The sequence below is a fragment of the Caretta caretta genome, chromosome 7 (assembly GCF_965140235.1).
Source record: "Caretta caretta isolate rCarCar2 chromosome 7, rCarCar1.hap1, whole genome shotgun sequence".
NCBI classification, from domain to species: domain Eukaryota; kingdom Metazoa; phylum Chordata; order Testudines; family Cheloniidae; genus Caretta; species Caretta caretta.
In genome coordinates, this window is record NC_134212.1 from 72,411,590 (window position 1) to 72,431,146 (window position 19,557).

Sequence of the window (19,557 nt, forward strand, 5' to 3'; positions counted from 1 at the left end):
TGTCCTGTGACTCCAGGAGACTAATATACTTTCCCCTAACTCCTCACCCCTTTCATTTTTTCCATTGTTTTGGCCTTATTACCCTCAGAGCAGCCCTATACCTGGAGTTACCTTTTACAGACATTTATAAAGGCTTTATTCCTTCATTCATTCCCCAGTTTGCCTACAGTGCTTTAGAGGGGAAGATCTACTCACAACCTATTTTCTTAGAAAGCCAAAAACCAAAATCCTCAATAGTTTTCCCATGTGCTTTTATTTACTCCTTTGGAAGTGCTGTTTTATAACAATTCTGCATGGAGATCGTGTCTCAGAGTCAGAACATCTTTCCTTCAAAGGCCTCCAGGTTGAAAACTGTGTCCAGAAATCTCCTGAGCGACACCAGGTGAGCATTCTTGTTACCTGTGGCGGGAGCAGCAGCTGGTTCTCGGCCAACATACCTTTGTAACAGAAGAGACAATTGGGTAGACAACAGCGAGGAGAGAAGAGATAGAACAATAAAACTAACACGGATGCGTACATGTAATGTAGACAGAATACACTGCTAAACAGCAGCTTTAGACAACACGTAAGTATAAGACAAGAAAACTCTCCTGTCTTTTGTCCATGAGAGACTTGCTCTCATGCCTCCAGTTCTAGCTCCACTGGATATTGCAGGTTTCTGGTTACAGAGCAGAAGGTCAGCTGGTGTATATCAGCATAGGTTCCACTGGCTTCAACAAAGCTATGACAATGTCATCAGCTGAAGACCTGGCCCAACAGATCTATTTGAAGTCTGGGTCTATGTGAGTGGAGGAAGGGGTGGCTTTCACTAATTAGATAGGCTGCTATTGGCGAGGTAGGGACCAGAATCAGATCATTCTTGCACCAATCTCCCTACAGTGATATAGGAGCAAACAGGCTGGAAAAATAACCGTGAAGGGAGCTTAGTGGCTTAGATATTGTTCCATTCAATGGTTGTTTCCTCCAGAGAAGCACAATTTGAAATGGGATTTTTAGAAGGGAAAAGTAGCCCATTCAGAAGTACAAAAGATAAAATATAAGGCATGAAAGTGCGATAGGGCCAAACGATATAGACAGTGGTGAAGAGTGTTGGCTTGATAAATTGCTTTGGATTTTTATTTAACTAAAAATGAAGTCACCTGTTAGAGACTCTGGTTTGGGATGATCACCAGGCTCTCACGATTTAGGATAGCAGAGATGGTTAGAATGTACTGCTGTACTGTTTATGTACTGACCCACCATAGTAGGTAAGCAATGCAGGTGCAGACCAACCAGAGCAAGGGAGTTCGGTGTGGACCACACACTGGGGCCATAAAGACCAGGTTGAAACAGAAGAAGGAGGGAGATGGAAGCCTCAAAACTCAGACCTTTCAAGGTGTGTAGAGTTTGATTTTTCCATACATGCATCACCCCATCCCAAAGCAACAAACCAGTATCAAGCCTGGAAGGCAAATCATGCCCGTGATGCAAAGGAAACATGGAAGTAAGTCTCATACCATATGGGCCGAGTGTGATTCACAATGGTGCGGAAACGAGGTTTGACATAGTCATAGTAGCCAATGTTCTTGTGCTCTTCCTGACACCACACTAAGTCAGCTCCAGGATATTTCTCAAGCTCTTCCTTTACCAGATCAAAGGGGAATGGAGAGATCTAAAGAGATAATACACTGAAAACAAATGGCAATGCGTTCTTTTACATGGACAGATATCACGTAAAGCAAGGCTGTCCATGGCAAATATTGGGCACTGCAATTGTTACTATCCATTTACTACTAAGCTACCTAGTACCTGTATGTTCTTGTAAATTATTGCACTTCATTCTAACAGAGTAAATATAAGTAACTACAATGTAAAAATTAAATTTAAAAGACAAATAACCACATTCTGCAACGTCACAGTACTCACTACCATTGGTAACAACAAGTATAAAAGCACACTTTTCTGCTACTCTGGATTACAGTTGTTATGCACAGGGCTTCAGGGAAAATGTCTTCTGTAGCACTTAATCCTTTGCCAACGATGCTTTGGGAAAACTGGAGAACTGTACTATTTAGTCATTCTTGGCAAACATGACCATTTTCAAGACACACTTAGATCTAGCAAACTGAGCATGGGGCTAGGAACCAGAAGCTACCAAATTCTAATCCTGGCTCTGCTACCACTGATTTGCTATACAGCCAAGGCATTTAACCTCGCTGGTCTCATTATCACTACAATAAAGATAGGAAAACTAGTCCTTCCCTAGCTCACAAGGAGCTTGTGAGGATTAGTTGATGTCTTGGAAGATAAAACATGCAATACAAATGATAGGCATGATCATTATCATCATGTCTTGCAACTGCTAATGATTTAAAAGTTGGCTCAGTCACAATCCTTGGCTGAGATTCTTCCCAAAGTCTGAGTTTTCAATAGGTTCAGGGCACTCACCTGCTCCAGCCTAGTTATAGCCACTTGTTTCTCCAAATCTTGATTCTTTCTCTCTCTAATGAGATCATAGTACACCTTCCCTGTGCAGAAAATCACCCGCTTAACCTCATTCGGTGTGTGCGCTGCAGACCCATCCTCAGGAATCACACGCCTGAAACTGGTACCTAGTCATACCAAAAATTAAAATAAAAATGCATTCTTCTAGTGATGGTCACATTCAGTCAAGAAATTCTACTGAGGCCGGCCCTATCTTGGGTGATCCACAGAGTAGTTGTCACAGTGCTCTGTACCCAAGAGACTGTATCACCCCATCCTCTATATTCCTAGATCTTTTGAGACTCCAGATTTTGACATAGGTTATTTAAATACCATCCAGTTCAAAGAGGGAGTGCATTAAAGGGTTTCTGATAAACAAGTCTTCACAACTTAATGGGACGGACGACTTCAAGACTGGTATCTTTCTTGTCATGCCAGGTACTAGGCTCACATTATCACAGTTCAGGGAAACTGCACCTGTATTTCCCCTCAGTGGTCCAGCAAGGGCACCCACTCTCGTGCTTCCAGCTCCCCAGCCCTTGCCTTCCTTGGGTGGAGACCCTCATCTCACCCCCTTCTGATAAGGGTATTTCCAGGCTGCACAGTTCCCTATCTTCACTGTGTTATTCCCAGGAAAGACAGGCTACCCAAGCACCTCTGCTTGCTTTCTCTTCAGAGACAGTTAACAGTCTGACTGCCCCCAGTTACAGATACCACACAGCTCTTTCTATGCAAGCCTATTTTATTCTTGAGGTAAAAGCACTTCAGAAAAACAACAGAACCTACACACATGCTAATAAGCTTACCTGAGATTACCCTCTCACTCTGATAAAGGTTCTGGTTGGTGACAAGTCCTTCCAACCCTTCCCTAAGAATTGAGGCTCACCTTGGACCAGGGGTTCTTCCTGTCCATTTGTTGGACCAGAAAGAAGGCTCTGAACCAGTTTAAAACCAGCTATTTATCAAAAATCCTCTCTTTGTCTGTTGGTCCCTAGAGAATCCAGTTTGAATTAGCATACACAGGCCTCTCAAGGGGATGGAATTTCTCTGGGGGATGTTACAACATGAGTGAATTTACCTAATCACCTCCTGCTATTTTCCTATTTACCCTTCCAATGGAAGTATCCACAGTCCCTCAATTACACACAGATGATTGCATTTTTAAAGTAATGCACTCCAAAGATATTAAAAACTCAATTTAATAAGGTTTAACTCAATTCAATAAGGTTTGTCCAGGATATTACCGGATATTATTAGTCTGTCTCATACATCACCTATTTATAACCTGTATTTTTGGTGTTGAGGAGCTGGTTTAATAGCACCGCATAGCTGACCTAGGTGCATTTTTAACAATTAAACATGCCACCTTAAAAAAAAAAAATCTTATTTCCAAAATAATCTTAGCTACAGAATTAAGTAAATACTTCTAGAAAGTCTGCAAGAATGCTTGGTATATGCTGAAAATTTACTTTTCATTCCAGTACAATAGGTTTTTAAAAATGTGTGTTTGTATATATTACAAGGCTGTGCACCAGCAAAAACCTTCAAATAGCCAGAACGGATGGTTATAATGGAGCTTCTATTATGTAAGCAAGTACATAACTAGCTTCAGAGTAGCAGCCGTGTTAGTCTGTATCCGATGAAGTGAGCTGTAGCTCACAAAAGCTTATGCTCAAATAAATTTGTTAGTCTCTAAGGTGCCACAAGTCCTCCTTTTCTTTTTACATAACTAGCGTCTTTGTTGTATTGTGTGATCACGACCTTCTGTTTGAGACATTAAAACAGAATTATCCCAAAAGAAGAATTAATACAGTACTTGGGCATACAGCTTTGAGTACTGGGATACAATTTAGGCTGCTTATCACAAAGGACTTCCTGACAGTGGGATGCATTTTCCCTGTGGAACAATCTCCCAAGAGAATAGGTACAAGCCCTTTTGCTTGGGCCACATAAAACTAGAATATACAAGAGGGAGTAATTCTAGATGGTCTAATAGGTCTCATCCATCGCTCGCTTCTATGATTGATATAGAAATAGTTTTAATCAGCCAACTGTGAGGTTGCAAATAGCAGCATGAACTCCAAGTCTGAACCAACACAACACACCCACTTATCAGGAGAATAAATGTGTCATTCATCTTAGGGAGCAAAACAGGCATAAATGCATGAAAGAAAAACTGATTTATGTCAGAATTATCCAGTCTGACTGAGAACCAGAGTTCATCATTAAAGACGACTCAGAATCAGTGCTTTATTGGGTCAGCTGGAGTTAGACTCCTCAGCCTTCACAAATATAAAAGAAAGTCATCTACAGCAGTAACACAAGTACATCTGAATTAGCAATTACCGGCTTTGGCCACTATTGTGGGCTAATGTAAAATCGATGGGGAACCCAGGAAATAAACGAAGAGTGGACAGCATATAAGGGAACCAGACCACAATTATTAATGAATCCCGAATTTCATTAGTGTGAGGTTTCCAGACTGACTAATTCTATGGGCTACAACACAATCAAATCCAGGAAAATCCCTTTGATGATCGGCACTGCATTCATACAAAGGACACACTGTCTTTTCCTAGTGACAATCTCCTCAAGAAGAGGAGAATGGAACAAAGTTGAAACCAAGCAAATACTTAATGGCAACAATTGCTTCATTAATTACTGTGGAGGATGGTGCAAATGACACAAAGGTTACAAACCTATGGTCTAAGGAGATGAAAATCTGACCAATAATTTTTCCTTTAAACACAATGCTAGAATACCAGTGTGTCCAACGACTCAGCTTTAGGCAGAGGGCCCTGCTTGTTTGTTTACGCTTTCTGATCACTCAGCTATTCTGCGCCTCTCCCTGCATGTGCCACATTGGGTGGCAAATTCACACCGCCTTTCCTTTTTTCCTGGTTGCATGGAGATGGTGGGCTTGCCGCCACTGCCTCCTGGTGCTGTCCAGCACAAAGAGCAAAGCTTCAGACTGCCAATCACTGACTTAAAGCCTCACTTTTACTGGCTAGGATCTTGCTTTAGGTTAGCAGTGGGATAAGGCAGGCCCAGAACTGGGAGTGGAAGGAAGTGACAAGTCAGTGGAACCAGAACCACTCCTGGAAAGGGAAGCAAGGGGGAATGATTTAAAACCATGGAGTTGTCAAAAGCAGTACAAAGAACATTTCAATTTTTTAAATGAAGACAAATGATGAAGATGGATCCCTACAAACATAGGAGGATGGGAAGATCCCTGCAGAGAGATGAATGCCACCCCGCATCCAACCCTCCCATTAAGAGAGCAACTGGCCATGAGATATGCCACTATATACTGAAACTGAAGTCTAAGAACTCTCCTTATTTGGATGCAGATTATTTTGACATAGGAATTACATTTCAAAATCCAGGCCAGATCTCTCCCACCCTGGCACACGGCAACTCCTAGGGAAATCAGTCAATGAGAGATGCATGCGAGCTCCTCAAGGTGAAGTCAGCTCTCTCTCTGGACTGGATACTCAGCATTCTGAATACATAGTTTGGCACGCTGACTGCATACAGATGCTTGTGAGTTCACAACATTTGTAACTTGACTTACCAGATACCATTTCGTCAAAACTGGATTTAGCTTCAGGATGTCTCAGCAGCGACTTGGGTGTAAAGATAATAAGCTGTAAAATACAGATTGTTATAACTCTCAGAAGCTGCTGCTTGATCCACTGCCTGCTGTACATACACATTATTCTTCTTGACACACAAATGGATACTGCATGTGGTACTCCATCACAGATTCTTAATGGACTGGGTTTGGGAATAAACTAAACAATGGAAAAAATCTATATTCTTTGACACTGATTAGGCGCTAGGAATCTCTAAGGCTGGGATTTTCAAAAAGTCCCAGAGCAACTAGGCACCCAACTCCAACTGAATTTCCCTAACTCCATAGGGTCCTTTGAAAGTCCCAGCCTACATAACTATTGCCCTCTGAGGACACAAAAAATTAGTGTGAATTATAAATTTTTGAGCTGGACTAAGGTAGAGAACCATCAGAAAAACCTCTTGCGCTTTTGTTTAATGATAAACATCCAACTAGTGAATTTTAGGCTTCAAATTGTATAGAATCCAAATTGCTTCAGAAACTTGCACTGAGGTTCCTTAAAAACACTTGTGCTATTCAGTGTTAATGGGATGGCATCGAACAAAGCTTAAGTCACACTAGGATCTGATGTAACTCAAGGCAATTGCCCTTGGAAAGGGTTTCATTCTTAGCACAAATCTTCCCACAGTGGAGAAGTAATTAGAGGTGTGCTAACTTGGCCTTAAACCTGAGATAGAGAGGATGAGAATCTCAAACTGAATGAATGCTTAGAGACAAGCCCTTTGTCAACTGGACATAAGGGCACCACAACTTAATTATACAGAGATCAGGTTCGACTTCATCTTTAATGCCTTGTCTACATTGTGGTTTTAGCGACCAGTATAGCTATATCAAAGCAAATCCCTAATGCAGATGCAATGCAAAGATATGAATTGTGACATAGTATACAGTTTACCCCAATTGAAATGTGGACTAACCTGCACCAGAGCAAGTCATGATTTACATCAGAGCAGCACGTTTGCTCTAAGTGTCTGCAAGAGTGACAAAAATCATTGTAGATAAGGCTAAGAAGAGCCTGTTTTGCAGAAGGTGTCCTCCTTTTGTGCACAAACACACACATGCACTTTTCAAGCACTTGTACCTATGTCCGCAGGTGACAGAATTTATAAAACCCATTTGAGCAACACCCAGGGATTAGTGCTTAAAAAAAAAAAAAAAAAGCATGTAGGTGGGTATCTGCTTGGACAAAAGGAAGCGAGGCTGAAACCCAGGCAGAAACAATTCTAGAAAGCAAAGCTGAGATTTCATTAATCAGGTCCTCAGTCTCCAACTTGAGTTTCATGGAGAAATACTAAAATGCATACATCTTCCATTCTGTCAGATGTTATATACAAACAAAACAATGCATGCAAGTGGTTTAGTATTATAATTAGACAACAATATCAATTAAGCTACTTACTGGTTTTCTGAATGGCAGCAAGATCTGTCTTCTGAGGACATGAAAGTAATTGGCTGGAGTTGAACAATTCACCACAATCCAGTTGCATTCATAGAGCTGGGAAACTTCAAAGTCTGCACTGAACTCCTAATAAAGACATTAAAGGCATCAGAAAATCTGCCTCCTTTCTCTTCCTCCCAACTCTGCCCCCCCATTAACTTTTTTAGGCTCCAATATGTTATGCATTTTGGTGCACAAGAAAGGAACTATAAGTAACCTTGGATGCACTTACCACTACCAGTGAGTAAAACTGCAGACGCTCCATTCTTGAACTTCAAGGTTTGTCTCCCACACTTATTTGATCAAGAGCTCAGCAGGTTTTGGATCATAATCACTATGTACACACAACCCTAAAGGCAAGAAAACCAGCATGCTCCCATTTCCTGCTCCCTATAGTTCCCTTTCCTGAACCTCATCAGTACATGTCTTTTGTCAATGTTTTGTTGTATAATGTTTTGTTGTATAGAGATAAGTGCCCCAGCAACTCAATCTCATCTCTTTTTCAAGTCAAACTTTCTCCCAAGCTTTACTTCACCTCAAAATGTATCTTTAAAGAGACAGTCAAGTAGGAAAACAAAATCACACTTGGATCTGAAAATGTTGTACCTATTATTGTTACAAATAATGCATATGATTATTCTAACAGAAAGAGGTAGGTTTTTATACACTCGAGTCTACCATGATGCCAACAGATATCTGCAAACAACGTGTAGGCAGGAGATGAACTGTGATCATGAAGATTGTTACTAGTCAGCTTATTACATCTACCAATTGTGCACACAGCTAACCCATACAAAAACATCTTATTATTATAGGTGCAGCTGAAAGTGCCATCTATTATTAAGGTTTCCCATAACTTTTTATAAGACCCTAGTTTCAGTTGTTTAGAATTTTGCCAAACTTTAGCAGTTTGTGCTAAATGTTTCCGTGCTGGGTGTCTGCCTCAGACTGATTGAGTTATTTATGTATTTTAAGTTCAGCCATAACGGTTGAGCCATTCCTGAGAAAGAAACTAGGGGAAAATGTTTTCCCCATGCTAAAAAATGCTGACAACCTTTCCTTTGAACAGCTCAAATGCCCGTATGCTGTGGGGCGGGGACTTCATATTTGGTAGGAGAGTGGCCTTTGTTTAAGGGATGTTAGTCCTGTAAAAATCTGCCAAATATGTCAAGATACAAGCTTTTGAAAAAAAATAACAGTTTATACATGCTTGTCTTAGAATTTAGCAGCCAGAATATCAGACGATTCCATCCTCACCGAGTGTGCTCCATTCCCTCACAGCTCCTTATCTGACCAGACTGCATATGCACCATCCCCACATAGTGACTGAGCATGCTCTACCCTAGGGCCACAATGGCAAAGCCAGACTTTCCCTATAACTGCTGCTCCCAGCACGAGTGGGGCTGAGCACTGGAAAAAAAATTACCTACCTTTCTGTAACTGCTGTTCTTCAAAATGCATTGCACATGTCTATTCCACTGCAGGTATGTGCGCGCCTCATGCACAGTTGTTGGAGATTTTCCTCTCAACAGTAATTGCTGGAGCACTGTCAGCACCCTATGGTGCCCTGCACCACTGCACAGAGGTATCAAGGACTTTGCTGCCCTGACCCCCCTCAGTTCCTTCCTATCAGGAAGGAGGGTGGGTAATGGAATGCCCATATGTAACACGTTTCCAAAGAACAATAGTTACAGAAAGGCTGGTAACCATTTTTTCTTCTTCATGTGATAGCACATGTACATTCCACTGTCGGTACTCACAAGCCATTTGAGCTCTATGTCTACTTGAACAGGGATTGTAGGACCACCTCTCCAAATCTGGCATCATCTCTAGATTGATGAGAGATGGCACAGTGAGAGGCAAACGTATGGAGCAGTGACCAGGTTGCCACCCTACAAATGCCCAGCATTGGTACACAAGCCAGAAAGGCTACAGAAGCTGCCTGCAATCTGATTGAGTGAGCCGCCACTTGATGTGGAGGTTCGATATCCACCAGTCAATAGCACACTAATACAGCTGGAAATCCAGGCAGAGATCCTCTGGGTGGATAGTGGGTGGTCCTTCGTTCTGTCTGAAACCATGACGAAGATCTGAATGGTCTAGTCCTATCCAGGTAAAAAGCCAAAGCTCTTCTAATATCTAGAGTATGGAGTTTTCTTCCCCTTTACTCAAATAGGGCTTTGGAAAGAAAGAGTGTAAATAAACTATTTGGTTAATAGGAAAATCAGAAGCCACTTTAGACAGGAATTTACGGTGAAGTCAGAGGAAAACCTTATCTCTAAAGAAAATTGCATAGGGAGGCTCTGTTACTAAAGCTCACAATGGGATAAGTAGTTGGCAAAAATTGGGGTGGGGAAAGATGGCACTCTGGTAGGTAGTAGACTGCTCTACACCAACAGGTCAAAACGAATGCTTAGAGGACCCAGTTTGCCTAGAACTGTCAGCTGCAGAAGAGGTGGGAGGAGGAGGACATGTGGTAACTTCTGTTCCACTTTTTTCTGTGTCCTGGGCACATGGCAGGAAGAGCTGAAACCTCTGAGACTGCTGTCAGTGTAACAGCTTTCTTTTTGCTATTGGTGTATAAATCTTCAGAGACTTAAGGGTCACTCTTCAGTCCTTAAGGCTACGAAGCCCCTCATCTGTCTTATCAGAAAACAGAAAGGGGCCTTCATATGGGAGGTCTTGAATGGTTTGTTGCACCTCCACGGGAAGACCTGATGACTGCAGCCAGATGCACAATGCATAGTGATGGAGGAAGCCATAGCTCAAGCCATGCAGTTTGTTGCATCCAGACTTGCTTGCAATGCTGTTCTGGCAACTAATTTGTCCTCCTCCACTGTAACAGTGAACTTCTGCTTTCAGGAAGCTTGTCTTTGAACTTCAGGACATTATCCCACCAGCTGAAATTGTAGCGACCCAGTGTTGCTGGTTTGCAACACTAAGCTGTAAACCTCCTGTGGAATAAAGTTCCCTGCTGAACAGGCCTAGCTTTTTTGCTTCTTTCCCTTTCAGAGTAGAGGCCTGGGGTCCCTGACTCTCTTTTTCATAAGTCACAGTGACTATGAGGGAGCCTTGAGGAGGGTGGTTATAGGAACATATCTTTTCTCCACCCTTTTAGCAGCAGAAGGCAGAAAAGATGGCATATTCTGCCATAAAACCTTGACTGGTTCCAGGATAGCCTCATTAAAAGGGAGAGTTACTTAGTGGGGACTGCAGGGGCTAAAACGTCCATGAGCCTGCGAGATCTTTCCAGATCCTCTTCTGGTTGGACATCCAGAGCTGCAACAAGCCTCCTCAACAAGACTCAAATCATGGAGGGCAGGGGAGAAGTAGTCTCAGTCACGACTGCCTCATCAAGTGACAAAGCAGCAGCAGCTAAGAGTTGTGGAGGAGGTCCCTCCTCCAATTCCTCCACAGGAGAGTCCTGAGTGCACTTTCCCACTGCACGGTATCAGTACTGGAAGAGGGAAAATGGTGACCTTGCTGCAGATGCTCCCAGCACCTAGCCAATGTAGAAGGGCAGGAAGGCAGAGGAGAGGCTCTCCAATGTGGAGGGAAACCCCCAAGGGATCCAAAAGGGCCACTGCTATGGAGGTGGGACCCAGCTATGTGAAGGCAATTGGCCCATACCATGGTGGGCAGGCACCCCACTGGGGCTGCTGGGCATGCTCAGGTTGAATCACTAAATGTTGCCATCTCAGAGTTCTCTTCTTCAGACCACGGTGGGCTGACCCTATTGGTACCAGGGAGACCAGCTCTGGGTCTGGGCATGGGGTACCAGCGAGATCATCGCTGGATGGAATCCTACAGAAAAGGTGCCACAACTGTAGAAGACATGAACTGTGCTCTGGGACTGGGACTGTGGGAGTGAGCACTTCCAATCCTGTTATTGGGGAGACTCCTGAAAAGCATGGAAAGCCAGCATTGACAGGCAAAGCAACCCTCTGGCTGCCTCAAAAGCCTCAGCCATAGACAGCACCAGAAAGGGCTCCTGAGTCTGCAGTACCAAAAGGTGCCCAGTCCTTCAGGGAGTGGTCTCAATGGATCCTTCCAGTGCTCCGGAGTCAGCAATCCCTCATGGTTTATGGACTGAGCGTGGAGGGGGGTGTTTTCTCTGAGCACACCTCCAAGTCCTTGCCTCTGCTCAGTGCCTTCAACACAGACTTTGAAGGACCTTGTACTGAGTCTTCAGGAGATTTGCATGGTCTCTGCTTAGGTACTGGCTATTAAGATCTGCGTCTTGACTCAGAACAGGGGAGCCCTCCTAACTGACTTGGATGTGCTAGGTACGCATACAAAGCACTTAGATGATTCAAATATAGTAATAAAATAAATTTATAGGATTAAAAAACACTGAGAACTGATCACCTAGACATAACATTGCATACTCTCAGTGCAGAGATTTTTCCGCTGTTCCCAGTGGAAAGGTTCCAACAGCAGCCAAAACACAGACTCCATAAGCAGGTACTACAGTCTGGTAGCCCTGTCTTTTTTAGATCAGCATTTGAACCCTCTATAAATGTGACATTTGTCACTCCCATGCACCTCTCCAAGATACTTAAGGCAGCTGGGGGGGGGGGTTGCTTGCTGGCATAGATATGTTACATAAGTGGCAGACCTTGAAGCCAGGATAATGAGACCCGAGTCTGGTATCGAGCTCAGTACCTCACCAGGAACTGGGAGTCCCACTCTAGAGAAATACTGTTCTAAGCTTAGTTTTATAAGTAACTGTGTACAAATACACTTCACTAGACTAAAAACCAACACTGTAGGTACTATTATATTCTAAAAGAGGGAAGACTTGCAGATATGAAGAATGCAGCTCCAGTAACAACCATCACTGGTGGTAGGAAAGAACTGAGGGGTCAGAGGCAGCGCAGCCCTTTGTGCCCATGTGCAGTGACATTAGGCACCTGTAGGAGTCATGCTGCCCCCCTGGGTACTGCTGAGGGGAAAATCTCCGACAACTGTGCATGAGGCACACGCCTCCCCAACCTCCCACAGTTCAGCTGAGATAGCAAGGAGGAAACTGACTTCAATGCCGAGAGGGATAAGAGCCATACTGTGGGGGATGGAAAAGACTTGACAGGAACAAGGAGCCTGCTGAGACCAGGATTCGGGGGAGGGGGGGTTGGGGGGCATGGTAGTGGGGAGAAGACACTCAGACTGGTTGATAAAGACTGGGACTGGGAGCTGGAACAGAAAGGGAGGCTGGGATTAACTGAGCAAGGAGATTGGGACTCGCTGGGGAGGATGCTGGGACTGAGAACTAGAACAGATGGGAAGCAAGGACCTGCTTGGGTCAGGAGGCTAGAAGCCAGGTGGAGAGGCTGCAACACCTTAGGAAAGGCAACTAACTGGGAAATGGTGAGGAAAACAAGGGGAAAGTGGGGATGACCCTGACTTTGGATGGGGAACTGGAAGGCTGAAAAGACTATCATAATGCACATTCTGGCATTTCCTAACTTCTGAGTGCCTGACTCTGCAATCTTAATAATATTCTTTTAACATATGTTTTTTGGGAGTAATTATTGTTAACTCATCCTAACACTCCCTGCCCGTATTTTCTGTCATCCACCTGTTATGCTTTGATTTAGACAATAAGCTCTCTGGGGAGGAGCTGGTCATTTACTCTGTTTGTACAGCACCTAGCACGTCCTGGTCTATAACTGTGGCTTTTGGGCACTCCAGGATTATAAATAATAATAATTTTCAGTTTGCTTATTAAATACATTTGGCAGTGCTAAATACATAACCAGTCAATTTCCCCTGTTCGGGTGGGTCTTTCACACACACAAGCAGAGACAATAACCATTAAAAAAAAATAAAGACAATGAGGCTGTAAAACCATAAAAACTGGAATACAGCTACAGGCCAACTTTATCTAGAACCCAACACTACCTTAGCCTATTTTTTTTTTTAAACTGACTGAATCTTAAGTCTATGTTTAATAGTTCACCTTGGAGAAGGGGAATATCTAGTTGATCTTTAGAATTATAGTTTAGCTGAAAAAAATATTTTGATCAACCTTTAAAGCACTTAGATGATTCAAATATAGTAATAAAATAAATCTATAGAATTAAAAACACTGGGAACAGATCACCTAAACATAACATCACACACACTCCGTGCAGAGATTTTTACACTGAATCTGCATTCTGAAGTTCTCCGCTGGACGGTTTGCTGTGTTACAAGAACACTGGGTTTTAGTGCTATCTGATCTTCCTTAGAAATGTGTTACAGACATCGGCTTGTGGTACATCCAGCTATATAAACTGGAAGAGTTACTGTCCCCTAGGAACACCCATAAAGAGACAATACTACCAGAGACAAATTACATCTGACCTGAGCTTTCAAATGAAATGCAGACTAGACTAGTCACTTTTATTATCGAAATGAGCTGAAAGTCACAGCAAATATTTGAGCTAAACATTAAAATACACCAACTAGCGGTCTTAAAAGGTGACTTCCAACCCTGCAGGAAAATATTCAAGCTGTTGGGGGAAGACAAATGGTGTTTGGCGGCAATAAATTGATTTCTCAGGTAATAAACCCAACACCACCTGGTTTAAAATAAGTCTCTGAAAAGCCTGAAGCAGGAAAAAGGACATTGCTGTTGACGAATCTACTTACCGGATAAGCATCGGAATCGTCATTGCTCATCTGCAGAAACCTCTCTGGCCTGGCTGAAGAATGCTCTGGGCCCTGGTAATCACATCATTTAAAACAAAACCAACAACAATTTAGATGTCTTTTTAGATCACTCACTGCACAAGTGCTTCTTGTCAGCCTAATCATCATGGAGCAGCATTGATACAGGCTGCTGACCCCACCCTCTCAGCCAGAGAAGAAATGCTGTAACAATGACAATCAGAGAAGAGGGAGAGCTTTGAAGAGGGTAACATGGTGGTGCCCCTGAATACAGGAGCTGTTATCTTGAGTATCTTATATAGGTTAGTCTCAGATCAGATGGAGATGGGTTACATAGAACTCCAATGTCACTACCACTAATTAAAGGTTAAATAGTCAACGTGGTTGTGCAAGAGACCGAGTGCCTGGGGCAATCAGCCATCCTGCCGATCCAGCACAGAATGGTGCAAGATGAGGTTAGGTGGTATGGTGCAAATCTGTGATCCTTTAAAAATGAGCAGCACACATTCACAAGCCAGCAGGTCGCCCATGCTTGAGGCCATGGATCACCTGCTAAGCCAGAAGCTGGATCCTCCCATTATTTATGTCTTGAGCACTAGGTTACAGTCCTACCCTAAGCTCTGTGTGTATGTGTGTGCTAGTGGGCTTCTCCTCTACACACCAGTTTGACATAAGACAGGATTCTCTAGATGTACAAAGTACATATACTTTGGCCAATTCCCTGCAGAATCAGTGGTAACCCATGTTAGGTTGAGTAAAGTTTAACTGGCATAGCTAAGCCAATTACACCATAAAATCTTCTTATAGGAATTTTGTGTTATGCTATAGTTAAAATATCGATCACTCAGACAGTGCTTTTCACTAAATCTCAAGGCTCTTTACTGAAGTGGGTAAGCATGGGGGGGAGGGATAGCTCAGTAGTTTGAGCACTGGCCTGCTAAACCCAGGGTTGTGAACTCAATCCTTGAGGGGGCCATTTAGGGATCTGGGGCAAAAATTGGGGATTGGTCCTGCTTTGAGCAGGGGGTTGGACTAGATGACCTCCTGAGGTCCCTTCCAACCCTGATATTCTATGATTAGCCCACCACAGAGAGGAATTCTATGATAATTGGCCCCCATTTTACAACGGGGAAACAGGAACTCAGGTCACAGAGTAAGTCTGTGGTAGGGAATGGAACAGAACCCATTGTCTCCCGACTCCCACTCTTCTCCCTTATTAATAAGGCTGGAGAGAGATAATTGCAATCAGCAAAAGAATATGGTGTGTGGTTTTATTTATTGCTGATTCTGGGTGTCATTGTTTGTAAGGGTGACAAATATTTATGATTAAGAAGGGGTTTTGTACCAGAGAAAACCATAAGGTATCTCATCCTAAAGATATAACTGCATTTAACCTTTCAACTCATACGTTAGTTCCACTTACAAACCAGGGCTCACTCCCTTACACACCACCTTCTGTTTGTTACTGCACTGAAGTTACATTCAGGAATCCCAGAGAACACCACAAGGATGGCTTTGTCTACACTGGAACCTAAATGACAAAACTTTTGTCGTTCAGGGGTGTGAAAAAACACCCCCCCGCTGAACAACAAAAGTTTTGCGGACAAAAAGCGCCAGTCTGAACAGCACTTTGTCAGCAGGAGAGCTTTCCTGCCAACAAAGCTACTGCCGTTCATTGGGGTGGAAGTCCGTCAGCAGGAGAGCTTTCTGCTGCCAAGAAACAGCAGCTACACTGCGCGCCTTTTAGCGGCACGCTTGTGTCCCTAAAAAGTGCGTAGTGTAGACATAGCCTTAGAAACTGTTGCTAAAAGAACAAGGGAAAAGTAATGTGTACTGCTCGACTCCTCCCTATTGTACAAGTAGAGCGAGCCCCTAACAAAACACTCAATATCTTCCCTACGCACAAAAGGAACACTAAGATGGAGCAGCTAGCATATCTGTGTCCTGTGTAACTTCTCTTGCAAACTGGCCTCAGTTTTGTGGTGCAAATTTGTCTGCTCATTAGTGGATGAGAACCGCAAAGCCACACAGTTCTGGCACATTGTGAGTCTAATGTTGTTAGTGCTACTCCTGTTTCCATCTATTCATGTGCTGTAAATCATAATTCTTACACACACACACACACACACACTGCAACCTCCTCCTATTTTAAAAACATTTTAAATTGTTTACAAATGAATGTAGTATTCAATAAAATTGCTGAATTCACTACACTGGAAAAAGAAGTGTATCTACAAAGGAGACAGCAAAAACGCAAGCTTCCCAAACCCCGCCCACTACCGACCTACCTACCTACCTACCTACCTACCAACCACACACACACACACACACAGTGCTCCAGTGATAATCCTCAAACCAGACTCCACTCATTGCCTATGTTTAATTTCTTTGCTGAAACTGCTAACAAGAGTGCCAGTTACCGGCTGGGAGGGGGGAAGGTTTCAGACCCCATGTCCAACAGGACCTGTATAGAATCCATTAGCTAGTTGCACATGAGCCACCAAGGAGCTATCAGATAGCAAAGACTTTCAATCACAACCAACCAGGCTGTATGTTAGCCAGTGACCTAGAGGTGAAAGGATTCCCATCCCATTACCAATACCTCCCCAAGCCATCCTGTCCCTAACAGATTTCATGCTGGAGTCTTTTTTTTTTTTTTTTTTTTTGAAAAAAGTCCTGAGGATCCATCTTGGGCATGATCTTACAGTCTTTACTCAAACAAAGCTGAATTTGTTAGGGTATTTGTCAGCAGGACTGTGCTCTTGTATAAACATCCACACAGAAAATCACCCACTAGGCATGAACCAACAGCAGTGTGTCATAGAAAGGTTATAATTGCATGGAATTAAATGTATAGAAACAGAACAGGAACAAGAAGAAATGCCTTTATGTCCACTTAAAGTGAAAGAAAGAGAACATTTACAGCTATGGCAAACACATCAGTATCATGGTAACATATATTTGTTAATAGAAATACTGTAAACATACATGAACAATACACAGAGTGTCAGTGCATTCTAAAAGGAAATAACTATTTCAAATAGCACAGACCAGAATGCTATGTCACTTTTAAAAATTATTTAAAAGATGCCTACAGTGATCCTACAGCTAACTCCAACTTCAGAACACAGGAAAGAGGTACATGTAGATTTTATAAAGATCTGGTTACAGAGCTTTTGTGGCTAGCTCACTAGGAGTTACTGAGAAGGAGAGTGGGCAACCATTCAAAGGGATTCTCTCCCTAAAAGAGCAGATTTCTTATTTCCTCCAAGTTACCCAAATCATCATCATTTTTAAAAGAACGTATTTGTTTGGAAGCTCCATAAAAACCCCTTGAAACAATGTTCTAACTTAAAAGTAAAGTTTATATAGCTAGAACACATGTATCTGAGAATCTGAGGTTTGTTTCATGTCATCATAAAATAAAGTGAAACAAAATAAAATAAAGTAAAACCTATTGAAATTTTAACTGTACCTGAGAATCCCAAGCTGCCTCCTTTATACTTTGCTCTTTCTAGGAACTTTACATTTAAAGTTATAATTTTTCAAAACCACAAAGCTCTAATGAAGAAAAATATATTTTTTGCATTGACACACATTGTACTGACCAAGTAAGTCTTTCAAATAGTAGGGGAACAATGGCAGACACCACTGCAAAATAACCCATTCGGAGGAGGGCACAAGGAGAGGAGACAGAATGTTCAGAAATATATCAGTGCTATTTTCCTTTTGTTTTCATTACTGGCTAATTGCTAAGACTGGTCACTGCAAGCACATTTATTTTTGAGATAGAGGAACAGTCTAACATGTATGTCAGCAATATACTCTTTTCTTTTCATAAAAGTTATAAGATCCTGAAACTGCATTTGTATACTGCAAAAAAGGAACAATTAAAGGTTCTGTATTTTCTGTTCTACTACTTTATGCCAAAGCACCTTTATTGTTCCAATCAGTGAAAGCCTTACCATTCCTTCCATTCCATGTGGCAAAAGCAGCACAATCCCATTGTGTCGAACCCACTTAGCCTGTCCTGGGCTGATAAACTGGTCTATTATGCACTGCGCAGTGTTGTGGAAGTCGCCAAACTGCGCTTCCCAGCACACCAGAGCATTGGGACTTGCCATAGCAAAGCCAAGTTCAAAACCTAAAAACAAACAGGTAGAAAGAAAAAGTAAAAGATCCTGATTAGAATTATATTCTGTTTTCCATAAACTAAGACAGCACCCTTCTATTGTGACTAATTAAACAAAAGAGAGCAGAATATGCATCAAAATGTATACTCATGAAGTGCAACAGTGTTTTCAATAGTACCACTTCTGCTAGAAGGATTAGCGGACATTTGTTTACACATATAGGGTCCAATCCTACAAACTCTTCCTTACATTAGTAGTCCCAGTCAATGACATCATGTGGAAACTTCTGGTTCCATGAAAAAGTTAAGGTACTAACACTATTTTTTTCTCCTGGTAGTAAACTTTTTTATACACACATCTAGATAGATGCCACCCTTTTAATAAAAGTAACTATAAATATATTTAGAGTTAATATTTAGGGTTCAGTTAAACTATTTGTCTACCTTCTGCATTACACAAGCCTGCACAATGCTATGAATGTGCCTATACATTTATACAGGTGCTGGTTGGAATCATTTGCTGTGGCTGGTCTTTTACGTGCGTAAATTGGATCATTTAATATACGTTTTATTTACCAAATGGTGACTGGAAAATGTGGTGAATGGCACTTTGGAAATGCTTATTCAATAAATAAGCATTTGGCTGTTATCAGTCATTCCTCATTTCCTTTTCTTAGTTACAGAATCCTACATGTTTTTGTCCTGTGTAACTTTAAGCTAATGCCTAAATTTTCAGAACATTTCAAGAGATTCTAAAGATGTGATTATTACTACAAAGGCAACGGGCTCTGCAAATCCATGGGTCATTCCTTAGGTGTGCAAAACTGAGCAAAGAAAATAAAAGGTTTCAGATAAGTTATTGGAGGCAATGCAGCTAAAGTGCTCCCTCAGAGATAAGGGGCTAAAACTTCCCTCATGAGTCATGTCCCTCTGCATTCTTCACTGACATCTGTCCCAATACTGTGGTGAGGGAAGCAGGCATGGGGAGCACTTCTACTGCAGAGAGGGTATCTCTGCTTAAGCTAATGCAACCAGGAGAATCGCTGCAGGTTTCCAGGAGGATAAGCAGGAGAGAGCAGATCTCTCCCTCACTCCTCCCGACCAGCACAGCCAGAACTCCACAGGGTCCATGGGACTGGGATAAGAAAGGGAGGGAGCATGCTGCAAAGTCTCTGCTTTCCCTCTTTTTCGACATCTCATCCCAGATGCACCTGATCTGGGGCACTTCCAATCACTGTT

The 19,557-nt window shown here is 42.4% G+C and overlaps 1 protein-coding gene across 2 annotated transcripts in view; it reads right to left on the reverse strand.

The window, feature by feature from the left end:
- Positions 1-234: 234 nt before the first annotated feature.
- The window catches only part of OGDHL (oxoglutarate dehydrogenase L), a 109,040-nt gene continuing 89,717 nt past the window's right edge, over positions 235-19,557 (reverse strand). For both annotated transcript variants that reach the window (XM_048858031.2, XM_048858030.2), the window contains exons 17-23: positions 18,152-18,330; positions 14,169-14,240; positions 7,497-7,622; positions 6,038-6,110; positions 2,428-2,591; positions 1,497-1,651; positions 235-437 (exon numbers count right to left, since the gene is read on the reverse strand). In XM_048858031.2, the coding sequence (XP_048713988.1) occupies positions 314-437; positions 1,497-1,651; positions 2,428-2,591; positions 6,038-6,110; positions 7,497-7,622; positions 14,169-14,240; positions 18,152-18,330 (893 nt within the window). In that variant the 3' untranslated portion in view covers positions 235-313. The remainder of the gene's footprint in view (positions 438-1,496; positions 1,652-2,427; positions 2,592-6,037; positions 6,111-7,496; positions 7,623-14,168; positions 14,241-18,151; positions 18,331-19,557) is intronic.